Source organism: Sus scrofa, chromosome 6 (assembly GCF_054392235.1).
Source record: "Sus scrofa isolate SSC_HxYL_T2T_F1_AM1 chromosome 6, Sscrofa_HxYL_maternal_Yorkshire_Landrace_v2.0, whole genome shotgun sequence".
Classification (NCBI taxonomy): domain Eukaryota; kingdom Metazoa; phylum Chordata; class Mammalia; order Artiodactyla; family Suidae; genus Sus; species Sus scrofa.
In genome coordinates this window covers 1,051,645-1,077,382 of record NC_139388.1, presented here as the reverse complement: position 1 = coordinate 1,077,382, position 25,738 = coordinate 1,051,645, and the positions used below count along the sequence as shown (strand labels likewise).

The window sequence follows — 25,738 nt, the reverse complement described above, 5'->3', positions numbered from 1 at the left end:
GCACCCTGCAGATTCAAGGCCAAGTGCATCTCTGAGGGGACAGTCACGACAGGATAGAGACCCCAGTGTCCAGAAAACGGCGCCTCTTGTTTCCCACAGAACCCCCATCTCCTGACTCGCCTTGCGGGGCCAGAGACACAGGCACAGCCTCGTTCACTGCACCTCGCAGCCCCCGAGCTCTGTGGGGACGCCGCGTCCCGCCAGGCCACCGGCGCCTTGTCCCAACAGCATCTCCTCGACGGCTGTCTCTGTGTCGAATTTTGGTAACTCCGGTGGGGCCGTCCCCCTTCCACGATGACGTTTGCTACAGCAACTGGGAGGGGCCATCTGTGACGTCACGACGGCAGCTGCTGTTTGCTGGGCTGTGCTGTGAAGCAGCCCACTGTGGGAGCTCCACTCCCAGGCCATGGCTTGAACCCGGGCCACAGCCATGAATGAGCCGAGTCCTAAGCCCTGGGCCACCAGGGAGCTCCTCCCTGCAATGGATTTGAGGGCGCAGCATGCATACAGGACGGTGAAGGTACTGGATAAACGCAGAGGGAAGCGCTTGAGCGAAGCTGAACGTGCTCCTTCCAAGAGCACGTGGACGGTGAGAAAGGAGAACAGGGCAGTGCTGACACGGAGAGCGCTGCCGGGGCCTGGACCGCAGAGCCAGCCAGCCGGGACACCCCCGGAAGCCGCCGCCTCACCCAGGGCAAGGCCCTGTCCCCACCTCTGGGAAGCCTGAGTGATGCGGAAGCCGCGCAAGCGTGGAGCCGGCAGAGGCTGCCTCGTGAAGCTTAGGTAACGAGGCTGTTTCCATAACACAGAACTGCAAGGTGAAGTGACAAGTGCTGCTGCGGACGCTGCGACAAGTTGCCGGGAGATCCAGCTCAGGTACTTCATGAAAGCGGCTGCACCACACAGCAGATTTTCAGTGCGGACAAGACAGCCTTCCCCTGGAAAAGGATGCGTCTGGGACTTGCACACTAGAGAGAAGTCAGTGCCTCCCTCCAAGCATCAAAGGACCAGCTGACTCTCTCGTTAGAAGCTAAAGCAGGGGGTTCTCGTCATGGCTCAGCGGAAACAAATCCAACTCATATCCCTGAGGATGTGGGTTCGATCCCTGGCCTCGCTCAGTGGGTTAAGGATCCAGCATTGCCGTGAGCTGTGGCGTAGGTCACAGATGCGGCTTGGATCCCGTGCTGTTGGGGCTGTGGTGTAGGCAGGCAGATGGAGCTCTGATTCAATCCCTAACCTGGGAACCTCCATATGCTGCAGGTGCGGCCCTAGAAAGCAAAAAAAAAAAAAAAAAAAAATCACAGAGCTCCCTGGTGGCCTAGCAGTTAAAGACTCAGTGTTGTCACTTCTGTGGCTCAGGTTTGATCCACACGCCATAGGCATGACCCAAAATAAACAGACCACAGAGACAGAAGGAAAACAGAAAGTGGAGCCTGAAGAAGGAACTGATTTGCTGCAACCTCCTGACAACACTTGAAGGATGAGGAAAGGCTCCATGTGTCTGAGTACAGGGGCTCCTTAAGACTGAATAAACTGCTTGTAAAGATGCTCAAATGACAGCTGAGTCTTCTGAGTATCACATAAACTTCACTAATAAAGCAGCAGCCAGGTGTGAGCAGACCGGCTCCCATTCAGAAAGAAGTTCTCCTGTGGGTGAAGGCTGTCACACAGTAGCCGCGACAGGACAAGTCTGGGAAAAGAAGGTTCACGACCACGGCCAACTTCACTGCTGTCCTGTTTTAAGGAACTGCCGTGGCCGCCTCAGCCTCTGCAAGCAGCACCCGGATCAGGAGCAGCACCTGCGTACAGGTGGGACCCTCCACCAGCAAAAAGACCAGCCTCTCTGAAGGCTTAGATGAGGTTTAGCATTTTTAGCAACAAAGTGTTTTCATTATTAGCAGTAGAGTATTTGAAAGTTAAGGTTGAGGTAGGTACATGGTTTTCGTTTTTGCATTTGGGCCTGCCCTGGGCACGTGGAAGTTCTCTGCCAGGGATCAAACCTGTGCGACAGTTGCAAACCGTGCGCAGCTGCACCAAGGCCAGATCCTTAACCCACCGCACCACACGGCCACTTCCCACACATCACTCTTTTTGACGCAATGCTGTTGCACGCTTAGGAGACTGTGGCATCACACGCACGTAACTGTTATGTCCACCAGGAAACCGAAAGCTTCGTTGCTCTGCAACGTTTGCTTCACACCATGGTCGGGACGCAACCCGAAGCCTCTCCCAGGGGTGCCTGTGACCCCGGCCGCTGCGGCTCCAGCCCACCCAGCAGAGTCCATCTGCTCCACTTCCAGGAATGAGGGCAGCGGCGTTTCTGCCCCATCTTTCCAGGGGACGCCTGGTTTCTACTGCTTCTGAGTCGAACAGTAACTGTTTTCAAACGAGAGCCTCATACAAGCCCCCAACGCAAGACCTGTAGCTTGTGACTCCTACACACATAAGCGGAAAAGCAGCACCTGGGAGAATTTAAACATCCGTCTATTATAAGCAAATTGAAGTCTCTTTATACAAAGCTCTTCCGTAACTCAACATATAAGGAAAATGGGAGTTCCCGTGGTGGCGCAGTGGTTAACGAATCCGACTAGGAACCATGAGGTTGCGGGTTCAGTCCCTGCCCTTGCTCAGTGGGTTAAGGATCCGGCGTTGCCGTGAACTGTGGTGTAGGTTGCAGACGCGGCGCGGATCCCGCGTTGCTGTGGCTCTGGCGTAGGCCGGTGGCTACAGCTCCGATTCAACCCCTAGCCTGGGAACCTCCATATGCCGCAGGAGCGGCCCAAGAAATAGCAACAACAACAACAACAAAAGACAAAAAGACAAAAGACAAAAAAAAAAAAAGGAAAACGAAGCACTAACTTACCTACAAATGAGCTAGAAAGACGAGCGTCGGCCTCAGGACCACCCCACTCAATCCACCGGTGGAGACGCGGTTCTGCAAACTGAGGACCTTCCACCTAGAAACCGCACACAAGGAGCTCCGAGGCGAGGTTCAAGCCATGTCACGGCAACACCCGGAGGGTGCGGTGCTTGCCTACGGCACTGTTCCCAAATGTTCTGAGAGAAATAAAGTGTCTCAAAAGGTGAAGGGGGAGTTCCCACTGTAGCACAGGGGCTTACAAATCCGACTCCAAAGGTGGGGATTCAATCACCAGCCTGGTACAGTGATTTAAAGGAGCCAACGTTGCCGCAGCTGTGGCTCAGATTCAATCCCTGGCGCAGGAGCTTCCACATGCCGTGAGTGAGACCATTAAAAGGAAGAAAAATAGAAAATGCAAAATCTATTGAAGGCTTTGAAAATTACCACATCCCTCTTTGGTCTTCCCTTTTCTCCAAAAAGATAAATGCTTCTCATTTTTTTTTCTCACCTAGACAATATTTAAGGGGTGCGTCTCCCAAACACTTATGAGATTTTTCAGGCATCTTTTCATGAAGATCCTGCCTTGGCTGGATTCAAAAATTCCCAACCTAAAGCTGCTCACCAAGGCAAAATGATTTATGCTCACCTCAAGGAAAAGGTCGCTCAGGTTTAGATGGCTTCTCAGGAGGCGCACAGCGGATTCCCTCACCTTCTGCTCCCCGTCAGGACCCAACTTCTGCCTCTTGACCCTTCCTGCTAAGGAAGAAAGTCAGTTTCAAAGATTACGTTAAAAACTCCGGCAAGGGGAGTTACCTGGTGGCCTAGTGGGATCTGGGGCTGTCGCTGCTGTGGCTCGGGTTCAATCACTGGCCAGGGACCTTCTGTGTGCCTAAGGCATGGAGGAAAAAACCGCAGGCAAGGAGACATGGTGATACCCTGTACCCCTGAAGGTGCTGCACCCAGGAACACTGCCTCCATGGGATTCCCGCCAAAAACCCCACAGGCTTAACCTAATCACGAGGAAACATCAGACACGTCACCTGGAAGACATAACGAACCAGCATTCATCCAAACGCCCAGGTCAGGAACACCCAGGGCCTCCTCCACGGAAACAGGAGGGAGTGCCACAGAGCAGACTGGGCGCCAAAGGATATGGGGGGGAGGAACCAGTGAAATCTGAGCAAAGTACAGTTTAGACGGCAGAATCTGACCAACGCTAGTTTTTTGGGAATGATCCTTTCAAAAAGGTTGTGTAAGGAGTTCCCATCGTGGTTCAGTGGTTAACAAATCCGACTAGGAACCATGAGGTTGAGGGTTCGATCCCTGGCCTTGCTTGTGGGTTAAGGATCCGGCCTTGCCGTGTGGTGTAGGTTGCAGACGCAGCCCAGATCCCGAGTTGCTGTGGCTCTGGTCTAGGCCGGCGGCTACAGCTCCGATTCGACCCCTAGCCTGGGAACCTCCATATGCCGCAGGAGCGGCCCTAGAAAAGGCAAGGACGGCCCGGGGGTCGGGATGGATGGGGGCGAGAAGGATGGCCCGGGGGGCGGGGTGGACAGGGGGAAACAGGACGGCCCGGGGCTCTGGGATGGATGCGGGCGGCGCGGACGGCCCGAGCCTCGCGGGTGGATGGGGGAACGAGAACGGCCCGAACGTCAGGGGCAGGTGAGGGCTGAAGGTAGCCTGCCTGCCGAAGACCAGGTCCTCCCGCGCCAGGCCCTTAGAAGGTTGGAGAGGGAAGGGGTCTTAGGGTCGGTACCGCCCACTCCCGCGGCCGGCGCCCACCTACCCAGCAGCTCGGTCCACGCCCTCTTGCAGCGCCCGGACCCCGAGTCCGGGAAAGCACCCCGCGCCCCGGAGGCCGACATGCCGAAAGCCCAGACCCCGCGACCGCTCGCGGCGTCCGGCCCGCGCTGCCTTCCCATTGGCCGCGGCCCGGGCCGCCTTCCCATTGGGCGCGGAGGACGCGCGCGCCCATTGGCTGCCAGGTTCCCCGCCACACTTCCGGTGGGGCGGCGGCCTGGCGGCCGTCTTGGTGGTGGCGAGAGGCCTGACCCCGGGACCAGAGAGACAGACTTTCCTGAAGCTGGATGTTCGCGGCGCCGATGCAAAACGGCGTCAGGGGCGAGAAAACTGTGGCATCGCTTTTGCGTTGTAACTGTCACGATGACGCAGAGCTAGGCATGAAGAAAGAACCCGACCAAGCAAATCCGAGGCACGCTGAAACTGCCACTGCTGGGGTCAGAACTGCACACCTACACCACAGCTCACGGCAATGCTGGATCCTTAACCCACTGAGCAAGGGCCGGGATGGAACCCGCAACCTCATGGTTCCTAGTCGGATTCGTTAACCACTGCGCCACGACAGGAACTCCCATCGTGTTCTGACATCTTAAAGAGCCTTTCTGCAAGTTCCCACTGTGGCACAGGGGTTTAAGGACATGACATTGCCACAGCTGTGGCTTAGGTTGCAGCTGCAGCTTGGATGCAATCCCTGATCCAGGAAATTTCCACATGCTGAAGTTTAAAAAAACAAACGAAGGACAACAACAACAAAACCTTTCTGGCCAGAAGGTGAGTGCCCCTCCCAGGACTAGCCAGTTCATAGAGCGAACAAGGGGCTCACAAGCCGCGGACAAACCTACTTGGCACTTTGTCTTCAATTGGCAGACCCAGGAGGCAGTATTTATCTGCCTTAAGCCAGGGCCAGGTGCCAGCAACTAGGGACCAGCCTCACAGTCCAAAACCCAGAGAAAATTCCAAGCAGGCAGTCTTGGTTGGTTGCCCTGGTTGCCTTTTCCCAGCTTGCCAACACCCACAGCTTCCGTCAGATCTGGTAACACATCAGGGGCCCATGACCCTCCTTGGGCTGACAACTCCGCTAGAGGGGCTCACAGAACTCAGGGGGAAACTTAGGGTCACTTTTTCTTTTTTTCTTTTCTTTTTTTTTTTTTTGGTCGTTTTAGGGCCAAACTCATGATACATGGAGGTTCCCACCTAGGGGTCGGATCGGAGCTGTAGTTGCCGGCCTACTCCACAGCCACGGCAACGCCGGGCCCCTAACCCACTGAGCAAGGCCAGGGTTTGAACCAAGGCCTGCATCCTCATAGATGCTAGTCAGTTTGGTTAAGCTCTGAGCCACAACAGGGACGCCGGGTCGCAGGTTTTTAAGGATATGATAAAGGATTTAGATGAAGAGGCAGAGAATGAGGTCTGCCTGGTCCCGAGTGCAGGTATTTCCAGCCCCGTGGGTTTGGGGTGTGTAATACTCTGGGTGTGGATGTCTTCAGCTACCTGGAAGCTCTCCATTCCAAACTTTGGGGGGTTTTTTTGTTTTTTGTTTGTTTTTTCCTTTTTAGGGCCACACCCGCAGCATATGGAGGTTCCCAGGCTAGGGGTCCAATCGGAGCTGTAGCCGCCAGCTTACACCACAGCCACAACAAAACGGGATCTGAGCCGCGTCTTCGACCTACACCACAGCTCACAGCAACGCCGGATCCTTAACTCACTGAGCGAGGCTAGGGATCGAACCCGGAACTTCATGCCTCCTAGTTGGATTTGTTTCCACTGCGCCATGACGGGAGCTCCAGAATCCCCTGATTCTTGGCCCGGCTGAAAGCAAGACGGCTTCAAGGAGGCAGAGACCAAGAGAGGCGTGTGGAGGCAGGCGTCCCCGAACGAGGGCGGCGCTGGGGAGGTGCTTTAAACCACTGACATGACACGGGGCAGTTCTGCAGGGACTTTGTTTTCCTCTGGCCAATTACTGTGTTTTATTTGTCACAGCTGACCAGCCTCCCCCCCACCATGTGCCTGCACATCTTTTGGCCGAGATGGATTCCAGAACAAAGGTTCTGGGACGGTATCAGGACTTAATATGGCCTGGCACCCCCTCCCTTCTGAGCCCTAGGAGTCTCACCGCACATGTGTAGTTGGCGGTCTCTGGGACCCCAGCAGTGACTGACGGGTCATCTTATCTTTCTGCTCCAGCTGAGCCCAGCTTCTCCATGAACCTTCTCCTTGAGGCGTCAGAGAGAAGCCAGGCCCAGTTTACTCAGCCTGACAAGTCCCAGCTGCTCCCCGCCCAGGGGCCCGTCTACCTCCCACCTCAAGACCAGCTCAGGAGAAGCTGTTCTCAAGCCACAACCTCAGGATACACCTAGTAGAAGCTTCTCCACACAGCTGGGCCCTTTTCCCCACCTGCCCCAGCAGGTCTCTCCCGGAGGCCCCAGACCACATCCAGAGCTGGCAGTTTTAAGCATCTCTTAGGCTGTCGGGTTGTTATATGGTATCACACACACACACACCCCCATCATATACACACATACAACATATATACACACACGTCATGAACGCATCATCCTATACACACATGCATCACACACATAAAGCATATACATGTACAACCATACAGAGTTCCCACTGTGACTCAGGGGAAACGAACCTGACCAGTATCCATGCAGACGTGGGTTCGATCCCTGGCTTTGCTCAGTGGGTTAAGGATCTGGCATTGCCGTGGCTGTGGTGTCGGTCACAGACGTGGCTCAGATCTTGCATTGCTATGCCTGTGGCTGTGGTGTAGGCCTGCGGCTACAGCTCCAAGTGGACCCCTAGCCTGGGAACCTCCATATGCCGCAGGAGCGACCCTAAGAAAAAGGAAAAAAAAAAAAAAAAAGACTGTAAATCAACTATACTTCAATAAAAAAGAAAGAAATGAACTCTACAAAAGCAGGACAATTAATTTTTGAAATGACCTTGTGACTCGGTGGAGAGATTTCCAGTGTAAATGGTCTTCGCATTATGCAACCTGATAGTTCACTGTTAGTAGATAATCCGCGCAGGTGGCCTGCACCTGACTATTTATTTATTTATTGTCTTTTGAGGGCCACACCCTCGGCATACGGAGGTTCCCAGGCTAGGGGTCTAATTGGAGCTGTAGCCGCCAGCCTATTCCACAGCCACAGCAACGCCGGATCCTTAACCCACCGAGCGAGGCCAGGGATCGAACCCGCATCCTCACGGATGCTCGTCGGGATTGCTAACCACTGAGCCATGACGGGAACTCCCTGTACTTGACAACTGATAATCCTGACAGAGCACAGGCCGGGACCGCTCCTGTACAGAACACCTTGCTTTGAGCTGGAGTCACAGGAAAAGGAAATTTTTGCGGTGTTTTCGGTGTGCGCGGACCAGCAGCAGCCGCAGTGTCACCCAGGTGTTCTTGGGCCGCGGCTCAGACCAAATGAAATAAGATAAACTAGGACGGGTTTGCTGACCCCTAGATCTTCAGAAGACTTTCGGGGGTCCTGCTGCTTGCCAAGTGTGACAGCCACTGCTCTAGGAATACAAAGTAATTTGGATGATCCGCGAAATTCAAGAGTAATGGTTAAAATAAAGTTAATTTTACCTGAATGGTCAGATGTACTGTTGCTTTGATAATAAGGTACTCAGAGCTAAACCGAGCTGACGAGAAGAGACCCCAAAAGACAGCAGTTAGGGGACAGGATGGCAGGGCTGTCCTGCAGGGGCTGCGACTGAGGTCAGGCAGTGGACAGCGCATGACAGCTCCCCCTCCAGCCTCCGACTCTTGAGTTGCATCGCCTTGATTCCACTTTATATTTTATTTTTTTATTTTTAAATGAAATTTTTCTTTTAAATTTTTTATGGTCGCAGCCACAACGGAGGTTCCCCGGCCAGGCACCAAAACCAAGCCATGTCTGTGAGCTACACCACAGCTGCCACAAAGCAGGCTCCTTTAACCCACTGCATGGGGCCGAGACTCAAACCCACAGTTGAAGGCTTTCTGGTTTTTTTTGCTTCTTAGGCCCTCACCTGTGGCTTATGGAGGTTCCCGGGCTAGGGGTCGAATCGGAACTGCAGCTGCTGGCCTACACCAAAGCCACAGCCACAGCCATAGCAGATCCAAGCCATGTCTGTGATCTACACCACAGCTCACAACAACTAGAACTCCAGACTGAATTTTTCTCTTTTCCTGGCCACCCCGTGGCATATGGAAGTTTCCAGGCCAGGGATCAGATCCGAGCCACAGCTGCGACCTAAGCCGCAGCTGCAGCAACCTGGATCCTTAATCCATTGTGCCTGGTCGGGGATCGAACCCACATCCTAGCGTTCCCGTGATGCCATCAACCATGTACACCACAGAGAGAACTCCCCAGACTGCATTTTTTTTTTTTTTTTTTTTGCTTTTGCTTTTTAGGGCCGCACCCGTGGCATAAGGAAGTTCAGGCTAGGGGTCCAATTGGAGCTGTAGCCACTGGCCTACGTCACAGCCACAGCAACACAGGATCCAAGCAGCATCTGTGACCTACACCACAGCTCACAGCAACGCCGGATCCTTAACCCACTCAGCGAGGCCAGGGATCAAACCTGCAACCTCATGGATGCCAGTCAGATTTGTCAACCACTGAGCCATGACACGAACTCCCTGGACTGCATTTTTTTTTTTTTTTTTTTTGGTCTCTTTTTGCTATTTCTTTGGGCGGCTCCCGCGGCATATGGAGGTTCCCAGGCTAGGGGTTGAATCGGAGCTGCAGCCACTGGCCTAGGCCAGAGCCACAGCAACGCTGGATCCGAGCTGCGTCTGCAACCTACACCACAGCTCACGGCAACGCCGGATCCTTAACCCACTGAGCAAGGGCAGGGATCAAACCTGCAACCTCATGGTTCCTAGTCGGATTCACTAACCACTGCGCCACGACGGGAACTCCCCAGACTGCATTTTAAATGAGGTTTCTGTTTATTCATTTTCACAACAAAAATAAATCAACACTTTGCAAATGATTTGCTCTCAGCAGCCAGCAGTAGGTTCTCAGCTCCTGATCAGGAATCCAGAGTGAGGCCGCGCCTTGGCCTGCCCTCCAGGACAGCCCTGCCGGCCGGGCCCTCCCCGCCCTGAGATCTGCGTTTTCCTCTCATCGCCTGGGTCCTCTCCTGTCTCCACCTCTTCTCTGACACCGGCCTCGAAATCCTGCTGCAAGGCCAGGCCTCGAGCCCTTCCCCCGCAGCAGTGCCAGGCTGCCTTTCAGAGCTCAAGCACAGCCTGGCGCTATCTGGCATCCCTGGGGATTCAAGGCCTTTATCACCATCCCGAAATAAACCTAAAGCACAAAACCACAGCCTCTAGAGTTTCAGCTTTTCCTCCCGGACCCTCGAGCTGTGACTTGCTGCAGGACCGTGACAAAGGCAGCTTTCAGGAGCCTCTGAGTCATGGCCGCAGGGGGCCGGCTGCTCACAGTGTTGAGTGTGCACGGATCCCCTGGGAGAAGCCGACCTGCTTTTCAACCTGAAGTGGAATCAGGTGCGGGCAGAGCGCCTGTGCGGCCCCTCACAGCAGGTGGAGCAGCTCTGCCCGAGTCCAGGGGAGGCGACAGAGCCTTCGTCTCCAGTCGTCTTTGATCTTAAACCCAGTCGCTCCCATGCCTGGCTCACTCTGACCTTTGTCTCCAAACTTGCCGCATGTCCCCAGTGAGCCACCTCAGACCCTGGAGCTCCGCGCCCGTCCTGGAACCAGGTCCCTGTGTCCACAGCACACCCGACATCCAGCCCCAGCGCACTTTTCTGGCCCACGGGAGTCAAAACTTAGGATCCTCCAGGGTTCTCTGGTGGTCTAGTGGTTAGGACTTGGCGCTTTCACTGCGGCAGCCTGAGTTCAGTCCCTGGTTGAGAACTGATGAGTCCCACATCAAGCCACTGCACACTGTGGCCAATAAAAATGAAAAAAAAAAGTTCAGATTCTCCGGTTTCTGTGTCTGCAAAGATGCTCAGAGGTATAATCCCTGGAGATTTTCATCTAGAGTAAATTCCACTCAGGAGTCACCCACCCCTCTGACGGTACCACCCTGGCGTGGACATGATTCCTCCAGGCATCCAGCACAGAGTGTGGTGAGAACCACACATGTCCAGTGGGGTTCCTGGTTCTCATCAGACACCCGAGGCCCTTCCCCACCTGCAGAGCCGTTTCCCTGTGAGCCGTTTCCCCTGGGCAGCTGGTGGGGTGTCAGGGGTACCTGGCTGGGTTTTTCGTTGGTCTTCCGCACACAGCACCAATGCCCAGCGCTCAGCAAATACGTGTAAGTCAACAGCCCGCGCCGTAAGTGATTCTCCAGTTCCAGGCACTGGTGGATTAGCCACTGCACCAAGCGCTCCCTTTCTGTCCCCATGCACAGCCCACGGGGACACCTTTCTTCCCTGGCACTTCCTCATCTACTGGAAACGACGGACGAAGAGCAGGGTTTCAGAAGCTGGGTCCTGGCGATGCCGAAACTGTAGAAAAGGCCTGGATCCAATGCTTTCCGGGCTGAGGTCACCACAGACCTGGATGCGTCTCCGTTGAGAGGAAACAGCTGGAAGTCCACAGTTTCCTTTTAGAACCCAAGTGGCAACTTCGAGTTAGGGAAGAACTAATATTTCTTCCACTCTGATGTTCTGTGTTGCACACTTGGTGGATAAAGGGCTCCGTGTTTTAACCCGAGAGCTGCTCTCCCTTGGGGTCAACGCAGTCCCCATTTAACCAGTACCCTCTGCTCTTCCTGGGTGCGCAGCCCAGACAACTGTCAACCGACTCACATGAGGTCCTTAGGGCAGAGCCCTCAGTCTCATTTAAAATACTGACTAGATGTTTAAGGAGTTCCCACTGTGGCTCAGCAGTAACAAACCTACTAACTGTGAGGAGGCGGATTCGATCCCTGGCCTCGCTCAGGGGATTAAGGATCCGGGGGTGCTGAGAGCTGTGGCATAGGGCGCAGATGAGGCTCCAATCTGACGTTGCTGTGGCTGAGGCGTGGGCCGGTGGCTGCAGCTCTGATTGGACCCCTAGCCCTGGAACTTCCACATGCCACAACTTTGGCCCTGGAAAGGAAAAAATACATACATAAATAAAACACTGGCTAGACTTTTTAAAGTATGGGCTGTGCTTAGTACTCCACCACAGGAAGAAAATAATAATAATTATTATTACCATGGCTGTACCCACAGCGCATGGAAGTTCCCGGACCAGGAATCAAATCTGAGCCGCATCTGTGACCCACGTCATAGCTGTGGCAACGCAGGTCCTGTAACCCACTGAGCCAGGCCAGGGACCCAGCCCTGGCCTCCGCAGGGACCTGAGACGCTGCAGCCGGAGTTTCGTCCCTCCGGTCCACAGTGGAGACTCCAGGAAGGCCATGATCACCCCGACTTTGACTTGTGACGGTGGGTGGACCGTGTCACTCCCAGAGCTCCCGGCAACCAGGCCAGAAGCCTATTGCATCCAGTCACGAGCGCCCTGGGCCCAGCTGGTCAGTGTTGGTTGAGGGATGCGCTCCCCTGATGGACCTAGAGGCCGCTCTCAGGCTCCCAGGCCACAAGCCTGACTCCTTCCTGCCGCCGTCACCGTCACTGTCACCGTCGCAAGCTGCTACTATGTTCATTTCTAAGTCTTTGCTGGGACTTTTTTTTAGGAAAAGTGAATAAATGCCCGGGGAGGAAAAGAAAGAATGTGCTTTCCAGGAGCATCTAGAGAGCTGACTGCTGCTTCTGCCCTAGAGCTTTGCTAAGGGCTGGAGAACAAGCCTTCAGATGCCAAGAGATGTGAAAGGAGAGCCTACCTAACTTCCAATCTTTGTTGGTAAGCCCTAGTGTTCGAAATCTCACTGCCTGCCCTCTTGCAAAGTGCACGGGGATCCCTGAAAAACCAGTCAATGCCAGGTCAGCAAGGGTGTTGTACCTTACACAGGTGACCGCAGGGCCCCTGGGTCAGGCGGGGCCTCTCCAGGTGGGTCCCCAGGCCCGTGCTCACCAAAGGAGACCCTAACACCACGCGGCAGCTTGGGGAACTCTGAGACCACTGGAGGAACAAGGAAGGTATTTCTAGCTACAACCCAACCTGCTTCCAATGAGAGTAATTGTCGAGTTCTGCCCACTGGCGCCACCAGGAGGTGGGGGGGACTCGGTCTAGGGTGGAAGCCATGACACTGACCTGGGGAAGCTGGTAGGGTTACCGGTGGAAGTCTATTCGCATGGCATCTAAAAGCAGAAAACACACCTTGTGTGGGCCCATTAGGGACAACCGCGTGGGGGCGGGGCTGGCACGCCTGGCATTGCATACCTGAGCCATGGGTCAGGGGGGAGGGCGCTGCGGGAACTCCGGACAGAGGGCTTCCTGCTGTGGCTGTGCACAGACAGCTGGCGATTTCTCACTGCCCTCTACAGACAAGCACGGGTGGGGGCTGGGTGGGGTAAGGACTAGGCCCGGCGTTGATCAACCTGAGCCCAGGTTCACTCGGGAGGCTGCTCACCTGCCCTCCAATTTTCCCTCCACAAAGTGGTGGCGCTGCTGCTGGTTTTGGCTGCGTAGGCTGCAAGAAGCAGGAAAGCGGTGCCTGGCGCTTAGCTACGGAGTAACGAAACCACGGGCACAATTCATCTGAGCCAAACTCCTTTCTGCTGGGAGACTAAAACTCCAGACGGGATGCCTATCTCGCAGTTGCGCCGGGGAGGACAGCCCACCCTCCACCCCGAGTCTGCTTCTGAGAAGGGAAATTGCTGCTTCCTTGTTCCTTCTATTCTCAGCTGCTCAAAATCACCCAAGTTCCACCTCGGACCTGAGAAGCCTCCAGGCCTCTGCCCTCTGTGTGCTCCTGGGGCGGGGGTGCCCGCGGGGGGTGCGGGCAGGGTCGGGTCTTACTTCCCAGAACATTTTGGCCCCGTTATTCTGACCTGGTACAAACTAGGGGTGACCCCTCCCACGGAGAGAGAGAGGTCGGGCCTGGGAGGGAGCGCGGCTCCCCACCCCCGGGGGCTGCGCCTCTGCTTATTCTCTCCCGAGACCCTAGAGCTCTTGGCGGCCCCCAGCCTCTCGCTGGAAAGGGTCATTTACTATGAGCTTCCCACCGCCGGTCTTCCTGGCTCCCGTCATCGGTGACAAGCTTTAAGGTCACCGTCACCTCTGCACAGAGCCCACTGCAGGTGCAGCGTCCAACGCGCCGAGGCCCAGCAATCCCTGCGGTGTGTCTCGGGCTGGAAGTCGGCCTGACCCGCGTGTGCGAGTCCGGCGTGGGCCTGTGGGCGGGGCAGGGAGAACCGAGTCTCCCCCCAGGTGCCCTGCAGCCAGCTCCTGCTCTGCGCACCCCGGCCCTGCCACCTTCCCGCCGCCACTTGCTGGCTCTGCGCCAGCCCTGCAACGCCCCCACCCCAGCCTCTGCGCCCCCTCTTCCCGCCCGGCTCTGCGCCCCCTCCCGCGCGCCCCCTCGGGCCTCCCCCTTCCCCCTGCCCTCCCTCCTCTCCCCTCCCTCCCTCCCCCCTCCCCCTCCCCCTCCTCCGTCCCTCCCCCTGCCCTCCTTCCTCCCCTCCTCTCCCTGCTCCCCCTCCTCTCCCTGCTCCCCCTCCTCTCCCTCCCTCCCCCCTCCTCCCCCTCCCCTCCCCCTCCCTCCATCCCCCCCTCCCCTCCTCCCCTCCCCTCCAGGGCCTCACCTGCGGCCGCTCGCGCTGGGCGGGGCCCGACGATGACAAAGCAGCGGCCGGCGGCGCGGGTTCCGCCCCCCGCGCTTCGCGGGCGCGCCGGCCCGGCGCGGCTGTTATGGAAACGGGCCGGCCGCGCAGGCGGCGATGATGGGGCGGCCATGGCCCGGGCGGGCAGCTCCGGCGGCGACGCGGCCGCGGGGGAGCGGGCCGGGGACGCGGGGCGGCCCGAGCCGTGGGAGCTGTCCCTGGAGGAGGTGCTGACGGCGTATGAGCAGCCCATCAACGAGGAGCAAGCCTGGGCCGTGTGCTTCCAGTGCTGCCGCGGGCTGCGGGGCGCGCCCGGCGGCCGGCGGCGCATCCGGGACACCGCGGACATCCTGCTGCGCAGGGACGGCTCGGTCAGCGCGCGGCGGGAGCCCGGCGCGGCGGGTGAGGGCCGGCGGGGCGGGGGCGGCGTCCGCTGCGGGAGGGGCTGCGACCTTCCCCCCCACCCCCCCGCCGCTGCGGGGCTGGATCCCGCGCCCCCTTTCCGCGCCCTCTCTCTGCTGCCCTGGGGCCTCTTCCCCGCCCTGCCTCTGCCGGACGGGAAGGCCCTCCCCCGCCCTCGCCCTTCCTTTGCCTCCCGTCCTCCTTTCTCGGGGCGCTGGACCCCCCCCCCGGAAGCCATCTTAGCACCGGGGCAGCTGCTGGCCGGGGAGCGGAGGGGCTTTGGGCGCCTGGCTGAGACCCTCAGCAGAGGGGCTGGAGTGGGCGGTCCGGGCCCCAGTTCTCCCCACCTGGGCTGGTTCCTTCTGCCTTGGGGTCGGCAGCCCTCAGACCTCGTCTTTCCCACCCGATGACCCGGGGTGGCCGTCGCTGCGGGACGAGTGCTTGCGCAGCAAACAGTTTTCCTTGCGCTCGTCTTCGTGGGTGTGAGGCTGCACGGGAGGAAAAGGAGAGAGTGAAACGGGGGAATGACTCGCTTGGTGTTGTCTGCTCTTAATCAGGAAGAGAACCAGCCATGGAGCCCTTTAGGGGAGGTTGAAGTTTGTGGAGAATGACGAGTTTATGCGATGTTCAGCCTCTTTAGAAAAAAAGGTTTCTTCCCCGGAGAACCCGGGTGCTGGTCTGGAGCTTGTGAGATTCCCCCCCAAAAACTGACCTTCCTGGGGGAGCACAGAGGCCAGCTGTGTGTGCAGGAGCGGGCCGAGCGCTCTCCAGCCTGGGAGCCGTGGTTTTGCAGATGTCCACGGGCAGGCTCGCCACCAGCCCCAGCTGCTGTGGCGACAGGGAGGGGTCTGTGGAACCTCCCCTGCCCAGGGACCCTCACGATTTCCCACCAGGTCTTTGCCCTCCGTGTGCCCTGCTCCCACCTCTCTCCACACCTCAGCTGTGTGGCACGTGAGAGTTGCTGTGTTTTGCACAAAAAGCACCAGGTGTTTGACAGGAGAGACCAGTGAGAGTTGGCGCTCCTGACCGAACTGTTCCCATTTCCCTCTTGGGTAAACTGAGGCTCAGGTTTACCAAAAGCCACACAGGAGGTGGCAGGGTTTGGATTCAGCACCCCTGCTCTCACTGCCTTCAAAGGCTGGCGTGAGGGAGTTCCTGTTGTGGCTCAGCCGCTTAAGAACCAGACTAGCATCCATGCGGATGGGGGTTCAATCCCTGGCCTCGCTCCATGGGTTATGGATGCGGCTCAGGTCCTGCGTTCCTTGTGACTGTGGTGTAGGCTGGTGGCTGCGGCTCCAATTCCACCCAATTCAACCCCTAGCCCCGGAACTTTCCTATGCTGCAGGTGTGGTCCCAAAAAGACCCCAAAAAAACCTCTCCAGCCCCCACAGCTGCCCCAGAGACTTCCTGGTCCCTGCAGGCCCAGCAGCATCACTTCCTGCTGCCTTCATGCTCACGGCTGGACGGGAAAGCCAGGCCGCAGTTCAGAGCTCATGCGTGGCTCCTTCGCACGGACCTGTACGGGGAGGCCCAGCCCCTGGCGCAGGGGAGCCCAGTTCAGGGTCCACGGGGGGCGGTCTGGGTTTCTCTGCACACACATGTCTCGCAAGGTGGAGGAGGTTTAGGACCCGCTGCCTCTGTGACGATGAGGAGAAATCAATCACCCTGAACTTGCTCTTGTGTCCTTGCTGGGCTTTTGCGCAGCAGTCAGCTGAAACCTGAGACCAGCTGTGTCCCGAAGGCACCAACCCAGCGTTTCTCTGGGTTGGGAGCGATTGGAGTTGCCTCCATCTTGTGCTTTGCCTCCTGCGCCCTCAGTCTCTGCCCCCTGCCCCCCGCCCCCAGTCTGGTGAAGCTGGGGCTTAAGTAGGTGTTTCCAGTAACGCTGAAGAAGTCAGCAACCCGGCTCACCCTTGTCTGCGAGGAGCGAGCAATATCCTTGAGTGGGAGTCGGAATACTCGCTCCTAGAGGGGGGAGCTGACTCTAGCGAGACTCCTAATCAGTCTGAAGACATCTCGGTAACTGCTTGGCAGGCCCCCCCATTTTAAGTGAAAGAATGGAAAACAGGTCAAGTTACCTTTTGGGGCGGGGGGTGCTGCGCTTGCGTCATGCAGAAGTTCCTAGGCCAGGGATCTCATCCGACTCAGAGCAGGGACCACGCTGTCTTTAACTGCTAGGCCACCAGGGATCTCCAGGAAGTTACTTTTTTGGGGGGCCACACCCCTGGCAAATGGAAGTTCCCAGGCTAGAGGTGGAATCGCAGCTGCAGCTGCCGGCCTACACCACAGCCACCACCATGCAGGATCCGAGCTGCGTCTGCGACCTACACCACAGCTCGGGACAATGTTGGGTCCTTAACCCACTGATTGAGGCCAGGGATCGAACCCGCATCCTCATGGATACTAGTTGGGTTCGCTACCACTGAGCCACAACGGAAAGTCTCCGTGAAGTTACTTTTAAAAGGCTGCTATGGGAGTTCCCTCGTGGCTCAGTGGGTTAAGGACCTGATGCTGTCCCTGCTGTGGCTTTGGTTACAGTGGTGGCACAGGTTCAGTCCCTGACCCAAGAATTTCTGCAGTGCCGGGGGCATGACCAGAAAGTGGGGAAAAAAAGAGGTTATTATTACAACTGTCTGATGGGAAAGGGCTTTTTGGTTTTTTAAACTGAGGCAAGGAATCCTGTCAAGATCTCTGGGTGCCGCGTGTACTGACGGCTCACTGAGGCAGAGCTGGCCTTTTCCGTGCAGTGTGGGCAGTGGCCCTGGGACACTTGCAGTGCCATTGGTCTTCCTGATGCCTTCAGGGCAGGCACCCCAGGTGGGGGACTGCTCTCAGATCAGCACCAGGCTGTCACCTCGCTGGAAACCTCCCGCCTTCCCAGGGGAGCCTTGCGGGTTCCAGGCTCGGCACCACGGACCCCCTGCCCTGGGCAGCCCGAGGGGGCTGCGGCCTGGCTGAGGAGCCTCCTTGTGCCTCCAGCTCCACTCTGCGTCTGCCGGCACGTGCACGGCCCTGCTTTTCTGGTTTCTTCATCAGTTGGGAAGCTGAGACTTTTCTCAGGCCCACATTTCACCCTTGGGTGCCTCTCAGGACGCGTCCACCAGGCCGCCCCGCCCCCACAGCCCTCCTCCTGCTGCCGCCTTGACTGTGGCACCGTCTCCAGGGTGAGGTGCCCCCTTGCAGCCACTGCTTCCTGGAGGCAGCACCTGCCCAGCTCTGCTCCTTTGCAGCCCTGAGTTCCAAACACAGACAATCTAGCTTTTCCCACGTTGGGCTTTGCCATCTGTGTGTCCGGAGCTGCTCCAAGCCCCGGTGTTCTCGTCACACCTCTTCACCTCCAGCCCAGTAGCTGGAGAAACGGCAGCGCTGGTGCCCCGTCCTCCTCCATAGATGGGGTGGTGGTAGGGGGGAACAGTGGCACATGCCAGGGGAGAGGGAGGGCGCACGGGGAGCCCACCTCCGCCCTGGCTGCACACGGACCCGGAGACGCGGCGTATGCGTGTGTGGGGAGGGCTCTGGGCCTCTGGAGATGCCCCTTCCTGCGTCCTGGCCCCGTGGTTTCCCTCCCGGGGGCAGGGAAGTGGGACCTCTGGTGTTTCTGGGCAGCCCTGCGTGTCCTGGGGGCCCCAGGCACTCACGCTGGTGGGTCTCTGTGGGCCTCACTGGCAGGTCACCTCCTGCGTCATGGGGGACCACGTCTTTAGCCCGTATCTTTTATTTTTTTTTAATTTTTAAATAGATTTTATCGGGGTATAATTGCCTTACAAAGTTGTTTTATTTTCTGGTGTACAGCAAAGCAAATCGGTTGTACATGTACACATACAGCCATTCCTTTTCAGCTTATTTTCCCATATAGGTTGTTACACAGTAGTGGATAGTTTACACTGTCTTGTGCAGTAGTAGGTCCTTGTTGCCTATCTATTTTTATATAGTGGTGTGTATATGCCAATCCCAACCCCTAATCTATCCCTCATCCCCTCGCCCCCACCCCATGGACAATTCTTGATGTATGACGTTTGCCACCTCATGGTCAAGCATCACTTATCTTTCTGAGCACAGTCTCATGCCACAAATTGTTTTTGGAAAAGCTTAAAATAACCTTTGCCAATGGCATGATCGTATTCCATAACCCTGGAGTCCTGGTTTGTTATTCTCCCACTAAATCTTGCAATGTCTTTTCTTACCAAAATTATCTCCACTACCAGTCTTCAGGACTGTATGACACAAGCATCAGGGCTTCTTACACTACAGCTTGGATCTGCAGCAGAGTCATTTACTGCTCTAGAAAACTTTTGCATGACTCAGTCAGTAACTAAAAGTGACCTACCACGTTGGCTTCTATCTTCATAGTAGAAGGTGCGAAATAATGCAACTTTATATACATATACATACATATATATGTATTTGCTTTGTAGGGGCTATCCCAGCATACCCAGTAGAACCTTAAACACTTTATGGATATAACTGGTTCCCAAGCTCTCACAGTGCTTATCTGCTGAACTCTGAAATGCATTTATCTTTTCAAGATCTCTAGCTAATTTTTGCTCATCTAAACTTAGCCTGTATCCTTTAATTTCTTTATTTTTAAACTTTATTGTAGTTGATAGCCCGTTGTTGTTGTTGTTGTTGTTGTTTTAGGGCCATTCCCGCGGCACATGGAGGTTCCCGGGCTCACGGTCTAATCGGAGCTACAGCTGCCGGCCTACATGCCCGAGCCACAGCCACACCAGATCCAAGCCGCGTCTGCGACCTACACCACAGCTCACGGCAATGCCAGATCCTTAACCCCCTGAGCGAGGCCAGGGATCAAACCCACAACCTCATGGTTCCTAGTTGGATTCATACGGGAACTCCGGTAGTCTGTATTTTTTTAGATGGCTCCCCCTGCGGATGGGCGCCTGGCGACGGCTGCCTGGCACTGTCCAGCAGCAGGGAAGTGTGCGTGCTGGCGGGAAAGACGGAATCCCGCCTGTTTCCTGAATGTCCCTCCGGCAGCCAGACCACCTCCTTCCCACGCAGCTTCTGTCTGTTGCCTCTTGACTCCCCTGAAGCTGCTGGCGCCTCCCACCTTTGCCGTCACGCACGGTTCCTCCCGGGCCCTGCACTCTTGAGGGGCAGCCAGTCCAGATGTCCTTGGGCAGCTCTGCTCCTCTGCCCTGCTGACTAGGGAGCCCAGGAGCCCATGTGCAGTGCAGGGCCTGAGCTCCTGTTCCTCTGACGAGGGAGGCACCGCTGTGATCCCCTGCAGGCCCCTGGGGAAGGTGGGGACCAGGCTGGATCAGCCTGGCTCGCACCACCCCTGACAGGCCTGGGGAGGTTCCTGATCCCCGGGGGGGCCTCAGCTTCCTTTTCCGAGAAATGCGCGGGTTGCGGGGGAGTTGACAGCAGCTGCCCCCAGAGGCCTTGTTGATGTCTGGGGAGCCAGAGGACGTACCTGGCTCTGGGAGGCACTGGTGGGTGGGGGCCCTGACCTGGTCCCAGCACCTGCAGGTCCACGCGATGGGCCTGGAGCAGGGAATGCAGGAGGCAGCTCCCAGGCGTGGCTCCCATGCTCATCCTTCCCCCATGCCTATTTTCTTTCTTTTCTTTCTTTCTTTCTTTTCTTTTCTTTTCTTTTTTTTGTTCTTTTAAGCCTTCATCCATGATACATGGAGGTTCTCAGGCTAGGGGTCGAATTGGAGCTGTAGCCACCAGCCTACGCCACAGCCAAAGCAATGTGGGATCTGAGCCACATCTGCAACCTATACCAAGACTTATGGCAATGCTGGATCCTTAACCCTCTGAGCAAGGCCAGGGATCGAACCTGCATCCTCATGGATGCTAGTCAGATTCGTTCCCCCTGAGCCACAACGGGAACTCCCCAACACATATTTCTCAATGTAAAGTCTCTCCCATTCCAGAGCATGCCAAGCACCCCATTCAGAAAATGGGGCGCAAGGGTTGAAGGTGCCACGTGGGGCTGGTGGGTGTGGCGAAGGTGTGGGCACTGGACGGGCGCCTTCTGGGTGTGATGGTGAGTTGGCGTGTGTGCAGACAGCATTGCGATTGAGTCTCACCCTAAGCAAGGGTCCCCTCCCAGGAAGGCCGTCCCCACAAAGTGAGGCGTCCATGCCCAGGGTCACATGACAGATGACCCACTGTCAGCTCAGCCTGTGTGGCTGCTCAGGCTGCTTCCTGCCACCCGGCTCCTTATGGGGTGTGTGCTGTGCTTCTCAGAGAGGCTTCGACTGGTAGGGCCTCTGAGGGACCTTGGCTCGTGGGGTGCAGCTCAGCCTCTACGCCACTGTGGGGCTCCACCCCCAGCTACTGTGCCTTCACAAAGAAGCATCCTCAGTCCCTGTGACAAAGGCACCTGTTCAGAGCCGGGGCACAAGCCAGGGCTGTAGCGATTTGTGTGGCTCCCACAAAGGCAGCTCTGTGGCTTGGGTCAGTGTGGTCCCAGGATGTGGGCCGTGAGTGTCACTGGCAGGAGGGTGCCCATTAGCCTCCTCAGAGGGCGCTGGGCTCGGGGAAGGGCCCCAGCACTCAGGCAGGCCGAGTGTGAAGTCCGGGCGCCTGAGGCCATGTCACCCCTGTGTGGCTCTCCTTGGAATCCCCGCCAGTGCAGTTTAAACACCCGTGTCCACTCCAGCATTTTCCTTTTGGCCTCTCCCTGTGATTGGAGAATGCGAAGGTCGGACAGTTTAAACGCAGGATGTGAGAGTGTCCTTTGGCTGCAGTAACAAATGACACAAACTTGTTCTTTTTTTTTGGCCATGCCTGCGGCACGTGGAAGTTCCTGGAACAGGGATTGAACCTGTGCCACAGCAGTGCCCGGAGCCCAACAGCGACCACACTGCATCCTTAACCCGCTATACCACAAGGGAACTCCCACAAACTTGCTCCTTGAAACAACACAAACTGGGAGTTACCCTTGTGGCATAGCAGGTTAAAGATCTGGTGGTGTCTCTGCAATGGCTCGGGTTTAATCCCCGGCCAAGCGGGTTAAAGATCGGATGTTGCCACCGCTCTGACGCAGATCCCAGCTACAGTTGGGATTTGAGCCCTGGGCCGGGAACTTCCATATGCTGCAGGTGTGGGCAAAACCCCCCCACCCCACCAACAGCACAAATTGACCTTCTCACAGCCAGAGAGGTCAGAAATTGAGGATAATTAGCTGATTCACACCTTCACTTTCATCCGATGCCCCGAGCTCCCCTTGCGTGGTAACACAGTGTGGCTATGGGTCCTGGGCACCGGCATGTGACAGCTTGGGTCTGTCATTCCGCTGACCATGGAGGGGGAATTACGGGGTAGAATGGACGCTGCTCCTGTAGCCCAGATTCCACCAGCAGCAGCAGCAGCCGAGCACGGGTTCCAGCCAGTGCTTTACTGTGGCAGGTGCACACCCCTGAGCCTGCTGTTGGTCGGCTCGGCCCAGATCCCGCATTGCTGGGTCCCACACAGGAGTGTCTGAGTCTGCCCAGGTCAGGCCGGGCATGGGCGTGTGCCCTGCTGTCAGGGCCCCGTCATGGTGACTCGGCTGGGCACGGAAACCCCGGCCCACGCTAAGAAGGGGTCCCCCAGCTCTTGCTGGAACACCTCCAGAGCTAGGATGGCTCATTCCATCCCCAGGTGGCTGGAGAGGTCTGGGGGTCGGCTGCAGAGCCAGGATCACAGGTGCTGAACCCCTCCCAGGTGACCTTGTGCTGCGAGCTTCTCTCCCTCTCTGGGCTGCGTCGTGGGGCCGCAGTGGGCTCTCGGAAGGCTGCAGTGACTGCCACGAGCTGCGGGGAGGACACCTCAGTCAGAATTTGGTCTTCATCCGAGGGCGCCTCCTGTCTGTTGGACCAGCGGTGGGGTGTCCTGGGGCTGTGCCCAGGACGCGCTGGCAGGGTTGGGTGTGTGGATGCTTTGCCGGGCAGAGGAGCTCCGAGCTGCTCTCCCCAGGTCCTGGTGAAGATGCAAATGATGAGCGGAGCCTGCATTTTGCTCGGGGCAGGCACTGCTCTGGCCAGCACGTGTCCAGGAGGACTGGCTCCTGGGTTTCTGCCTCGGGGAAGACCACACCCCTGCCTGAAGTGTGAGTTTAGGGCGGAAGCGAACGGGGAGGAAGAGCCTGCCGCAGTCACAGGGTGCCTTTGACCCATTTGCCAAACAGCTTCCAGGGTGTTGGCCGCAGGTGGCCCCCACGCCCTCTCCAGCTCGTGCCTAGCGGGAAGAAGCAGGAGCGAAGGGGACTGTGGGGTCCTCCAAGGCCATTCTCTGTCCTGGCCCCACGCCCAGTGCAGGTCCCAGACCTGAGCTGTGAACCAGGGACAATGGCCCTGCCCACACCCTCGCCGGGCACTGTGCCCTGGGCAGGGTCTGCATCTGTACCCACTGCTCACTTGTGGTCTGAGGTTGGAGAGATGAGCCCAGAATCAGGACCACATTCGGCACCTGAGCAGTGCTCCTGTCCCCCCTCCCCCCCGACCCATGCCCCAGGCAGGTGGTGGCGGAGGCCAGCTGGTCTCCCTCTGCCAGCCCTGCCTACTGGGCTGGCGGAGGCACTTGCTCTGTGAGCCACCCGGGCACTTCCAGACTGCAGGGCCCGTGGAGATGGCTCTCCCCCAGCCAGACCTGCCATTTCTCCATTTTCCACCACTACAGGGTCCTTGTCAAGGAAGCGCCCCATCCCGATCTCTCACTTCTTATTTGATAAGAGCTACCGGTGCCGCGTTCCTTCCCAGGACGTCTTGGCGAGGCCGTGCTTATCTGCGGGGACAGAGCCCCAGCAGAGGGGCGATGGCAGAACCAGGCGTCCTGCTTCCCGTTCCTACGCGCTGGGCACCAGTAGCCAGTGCTGGCATCTGTGTGGGTCTGTCTGCTCCCCCCGTAGAGTTTTTTAAGTAAGCAAAAGGTAGTTTGCAGGACGCCACGTGAGCACGTTGGTTGTACCTGGGTTTTCCGGGGTCAGCAGGGTGTGGTCTGGGGTCTGGCGGTATCCAGGGCGGGTCCATTTCTTCTCTTTTTGGCCACACCCATGGCATGTGCAAGTTCCCGGGCCAGGGATGGCTTCCGTGCCACCGTGGAGGCCTGCGCCCTACATCACCAGGAAACTTCCAGCTTGGCCGTTTCTTAGCTGTGTGGTCTTGGGTAAATTTCTTCATCCATCTGAGCCCATTTTCTTGGCTGCAGAGAGGGAGTTGTGGCGCCAGCCTTCTTGAGGCAGCTGCCCAGTCGAAGCTGCAGTAAGTGGTTTGTTGGTTCTGCAGTGAAGCTCTGAGCACATATACTCTGCGAAACCCCCAGGCTCCCCAAGTCCTTGTGACTTGAAATCCAGTTGGTTCATGACCAGTCACCTTCCAGACACTGCTGGGTTTATAAAGAACGCTGAGGGCTGGCTGCCCCCAGCCCCCTTAATGTCAGGGTAACTCAGGGCCCTGGCCCTGTCAGGACAAGCACCTTTGCCCCCAGTCTGATTGCCCCCCCCACCATAGGCTCCGACCGGTCACAGATACAAACTTGGACTGAGGGCCCAGCAAGCCCGCAGCAGAAACGGCCGGCCGCTCACTTTCCTATCAGCAACCCTGACTCGGGAGTGGCGTGTGTTCCACGATTTCACGGCCCCACCCTGCAGGCTCCCTTTGTCCTTGGCAATCTTCCTGCCTGTTGATGGCATATTGTGAAAATATTTGCAGGCTTAGCAGGTTCACTTAGCCAAGAATGCCACGGGTGCTGGGTTTTATGCAGCTCCGTCGAAGGCAGCTAGAATTCATACGCACGGTTCTGCGTGCTTCACTAGAGGAAGGTTGTGGAAACAGGTGGGTTTTCTGTGGTTCGTCCAGCCTGACCTCTGGGGAGGCCCAAGGGTGGCTCCGGGGGCTGCTGGAGCCCAGATTCCTGGCCTCACCCAGCACCAAGTTACCTGCCAGGACACCTTGGAGCAAATAGGCTTCCCTGCTGGGGCTTCTGTTTCTTCATCTGTGAAATGGGTACCAGAACCATCACCCTCCCAGGCTTTACACAGGCTACATGAGTGAGTACTTGTGAATGTGTCAATTCAGTGCCACGTTTATAATAAACATAATAACCATGCCTGGACCCGGAGCTCCCGTTGTGGCTCAGCAGGTTAAGAATCCGAGTAGTGTCCATGAGGATGTAGGGTCGATCCCCGGCTTCGCTCAGTGGGTTAAGGATCCGGCGTTGCTGTGAGCTGTGGTGTAGGTTGCAGATGCGGCTTGGATCGTGCGTTGCTGAGGCTCTGGTGTGGGCCGGCAGCTGCAGCTCCAACGTGACCTCTAGCCTGGGAACCTCCATATGCCGCGGGTGCAGCCCTAGAAAAGACAAATAAATAAATAAAATAAAATGCTTGGAGCCCAGTTCAGCAGCGGGACTTCAAGCCGTTTTCTTGGAATCTCTGGCAGGAGAGGCCCCAACCCAGAGACGGTGGCCAGATGCCACCTCGCGGCACAGCTCGGGGACTCTGGAGCAAAGCGGCCTTTCGATAGAGCCCAGGTGTGCCATCTCACTGGCGTGGGGTGCACAGCCTCCAACCGAGAGGGCCTCCCTGCAGACTGAAGCTGCTCCCGTCCTCAGCCTCCACTCTCGCCCCAGCCGTGCTGCCCTCAGGGGCAGGTGGACCCCACGGTCCTGTTGGCTGCTCCCCTGAGTGGTCACGTTGAGGTGTGGCCGCTCGAGGGCGGGCAGGGCTGTCTTGGCCGCTGACTGTCGGCCGCTGTGGCCAGGCCGCCGGGCTTTCTTGGTGCCCGGCCCAGAGCTGGGCCTTGTCAGTATCCGTCCGGTGGCTGATGGCTCAGCCCGCTGGAAGCTTTCTGGTTCTCATGGGGACCGTGGGGGAAGCACTGTGTGTTCCTGGGGGGACCTGGGGGGTCAGGCCTGCTGGTTGGATCCTGGGGATCCTGCAGCGTCTTGACACCCGTTCTCTCCTCTTGCAGAGCCCACAACCATGGTGTCACCGGCCAGCTCGGAAGCCCAGGTATGAATTTTCAGCTTCCTTGACACAGATCGAAG

The 25,738-nt window shown here is 57.3% G+C and overlaps 2 protein-coding genes and 1 long non-coding RNA gene across 26 annotated transcripts in view; 1 reads left to right on the top strand and 2 right to left on the bottom strand.

Annotated features, from left to right (window-relative positions):
- Positions 1-4,735, bottom strand: part of FANCA (FA complementation group A) — a 46,908-nt gene extending 42,173 nt beyond the window's left edge. For 9 of the 16 annotated variants that reach the window (XR_014805201.1, XM_084959141.1, XM_084959142.1 and 6 more), the window contains exons 1-3: positions 4,647-4,735; positions 3,507-3,616; positions 2,864-2,957 (exon numbers count right to left, since the gene is read on the bottom strand). Coding sequence is in view for 11 of the 16 variants with exons in the window: in XM_013994301.3 (XP_013849755.3) it covers positions 2,864-2,957; positions 3,507-3,616; positions 4,647-4,725 (283 nt within the window). In the remaining 5 variants the exon portion in view is untranslated. The remainder of the gene's footprint in view (positions 1-2,863; positions 2,958-3,506; positions 3,617-4,646) is intronic. The other 7 variants (XR_014805202.1, XM_084959143.1, XM_084959129.1 and 4 more) reach the window with 1 other exon arrangement.
- Positions 4,736-4,897: 162 nt separating this feature from the next.
- Positions 4,898-25,738, top strand: part of SPIRE2 (spire type actin nucleation factor 2) — a 41,617-nt gene continuing 20,776 nt past the window's right edge. For 4 of the 9 annotated variants that reach the window (XR_014805213.1, XM_013994375.3, XM_084959164.1 and 1 more), the window contains exons 1-2: positions 14,433-14,743; positions 25,663-25,703. Coding sequence is in view for 8 of the 9 variants with exons in the window: in XM_013994375.3 (XP_013849829.3) it covers positions 14,473-14,743; positions 25,663-25,703 (312 nt within the window). In the remaining variant the exon portion in view is untranslated. Of the gene's footprint in view, positions 5,432-12,312; positions 12,480-14,432; positions 14,744-25,662; positions 25,704-25,738 lie in introns of those variants that run through there. The other 5 variants (XM_021097006.2, XM_084959167.1, XM_021097005.2 and 2 more) reach the window with 4 other exon arrangements.
- Positions 9,593-13,209, bottom strand: LOC106509348 (uncharacterized). Its single transcript, XR_014805228.1, has 3 exons — positions 12,960-13,209; positions 12,831-12,877; positions 9,593-11,217 (listed from the first exon to the last, which is right to left on the bottom strand). It is a non-coding gene; the product is annotated as an uncharacterized LOC106509348 (long non-coding RNA).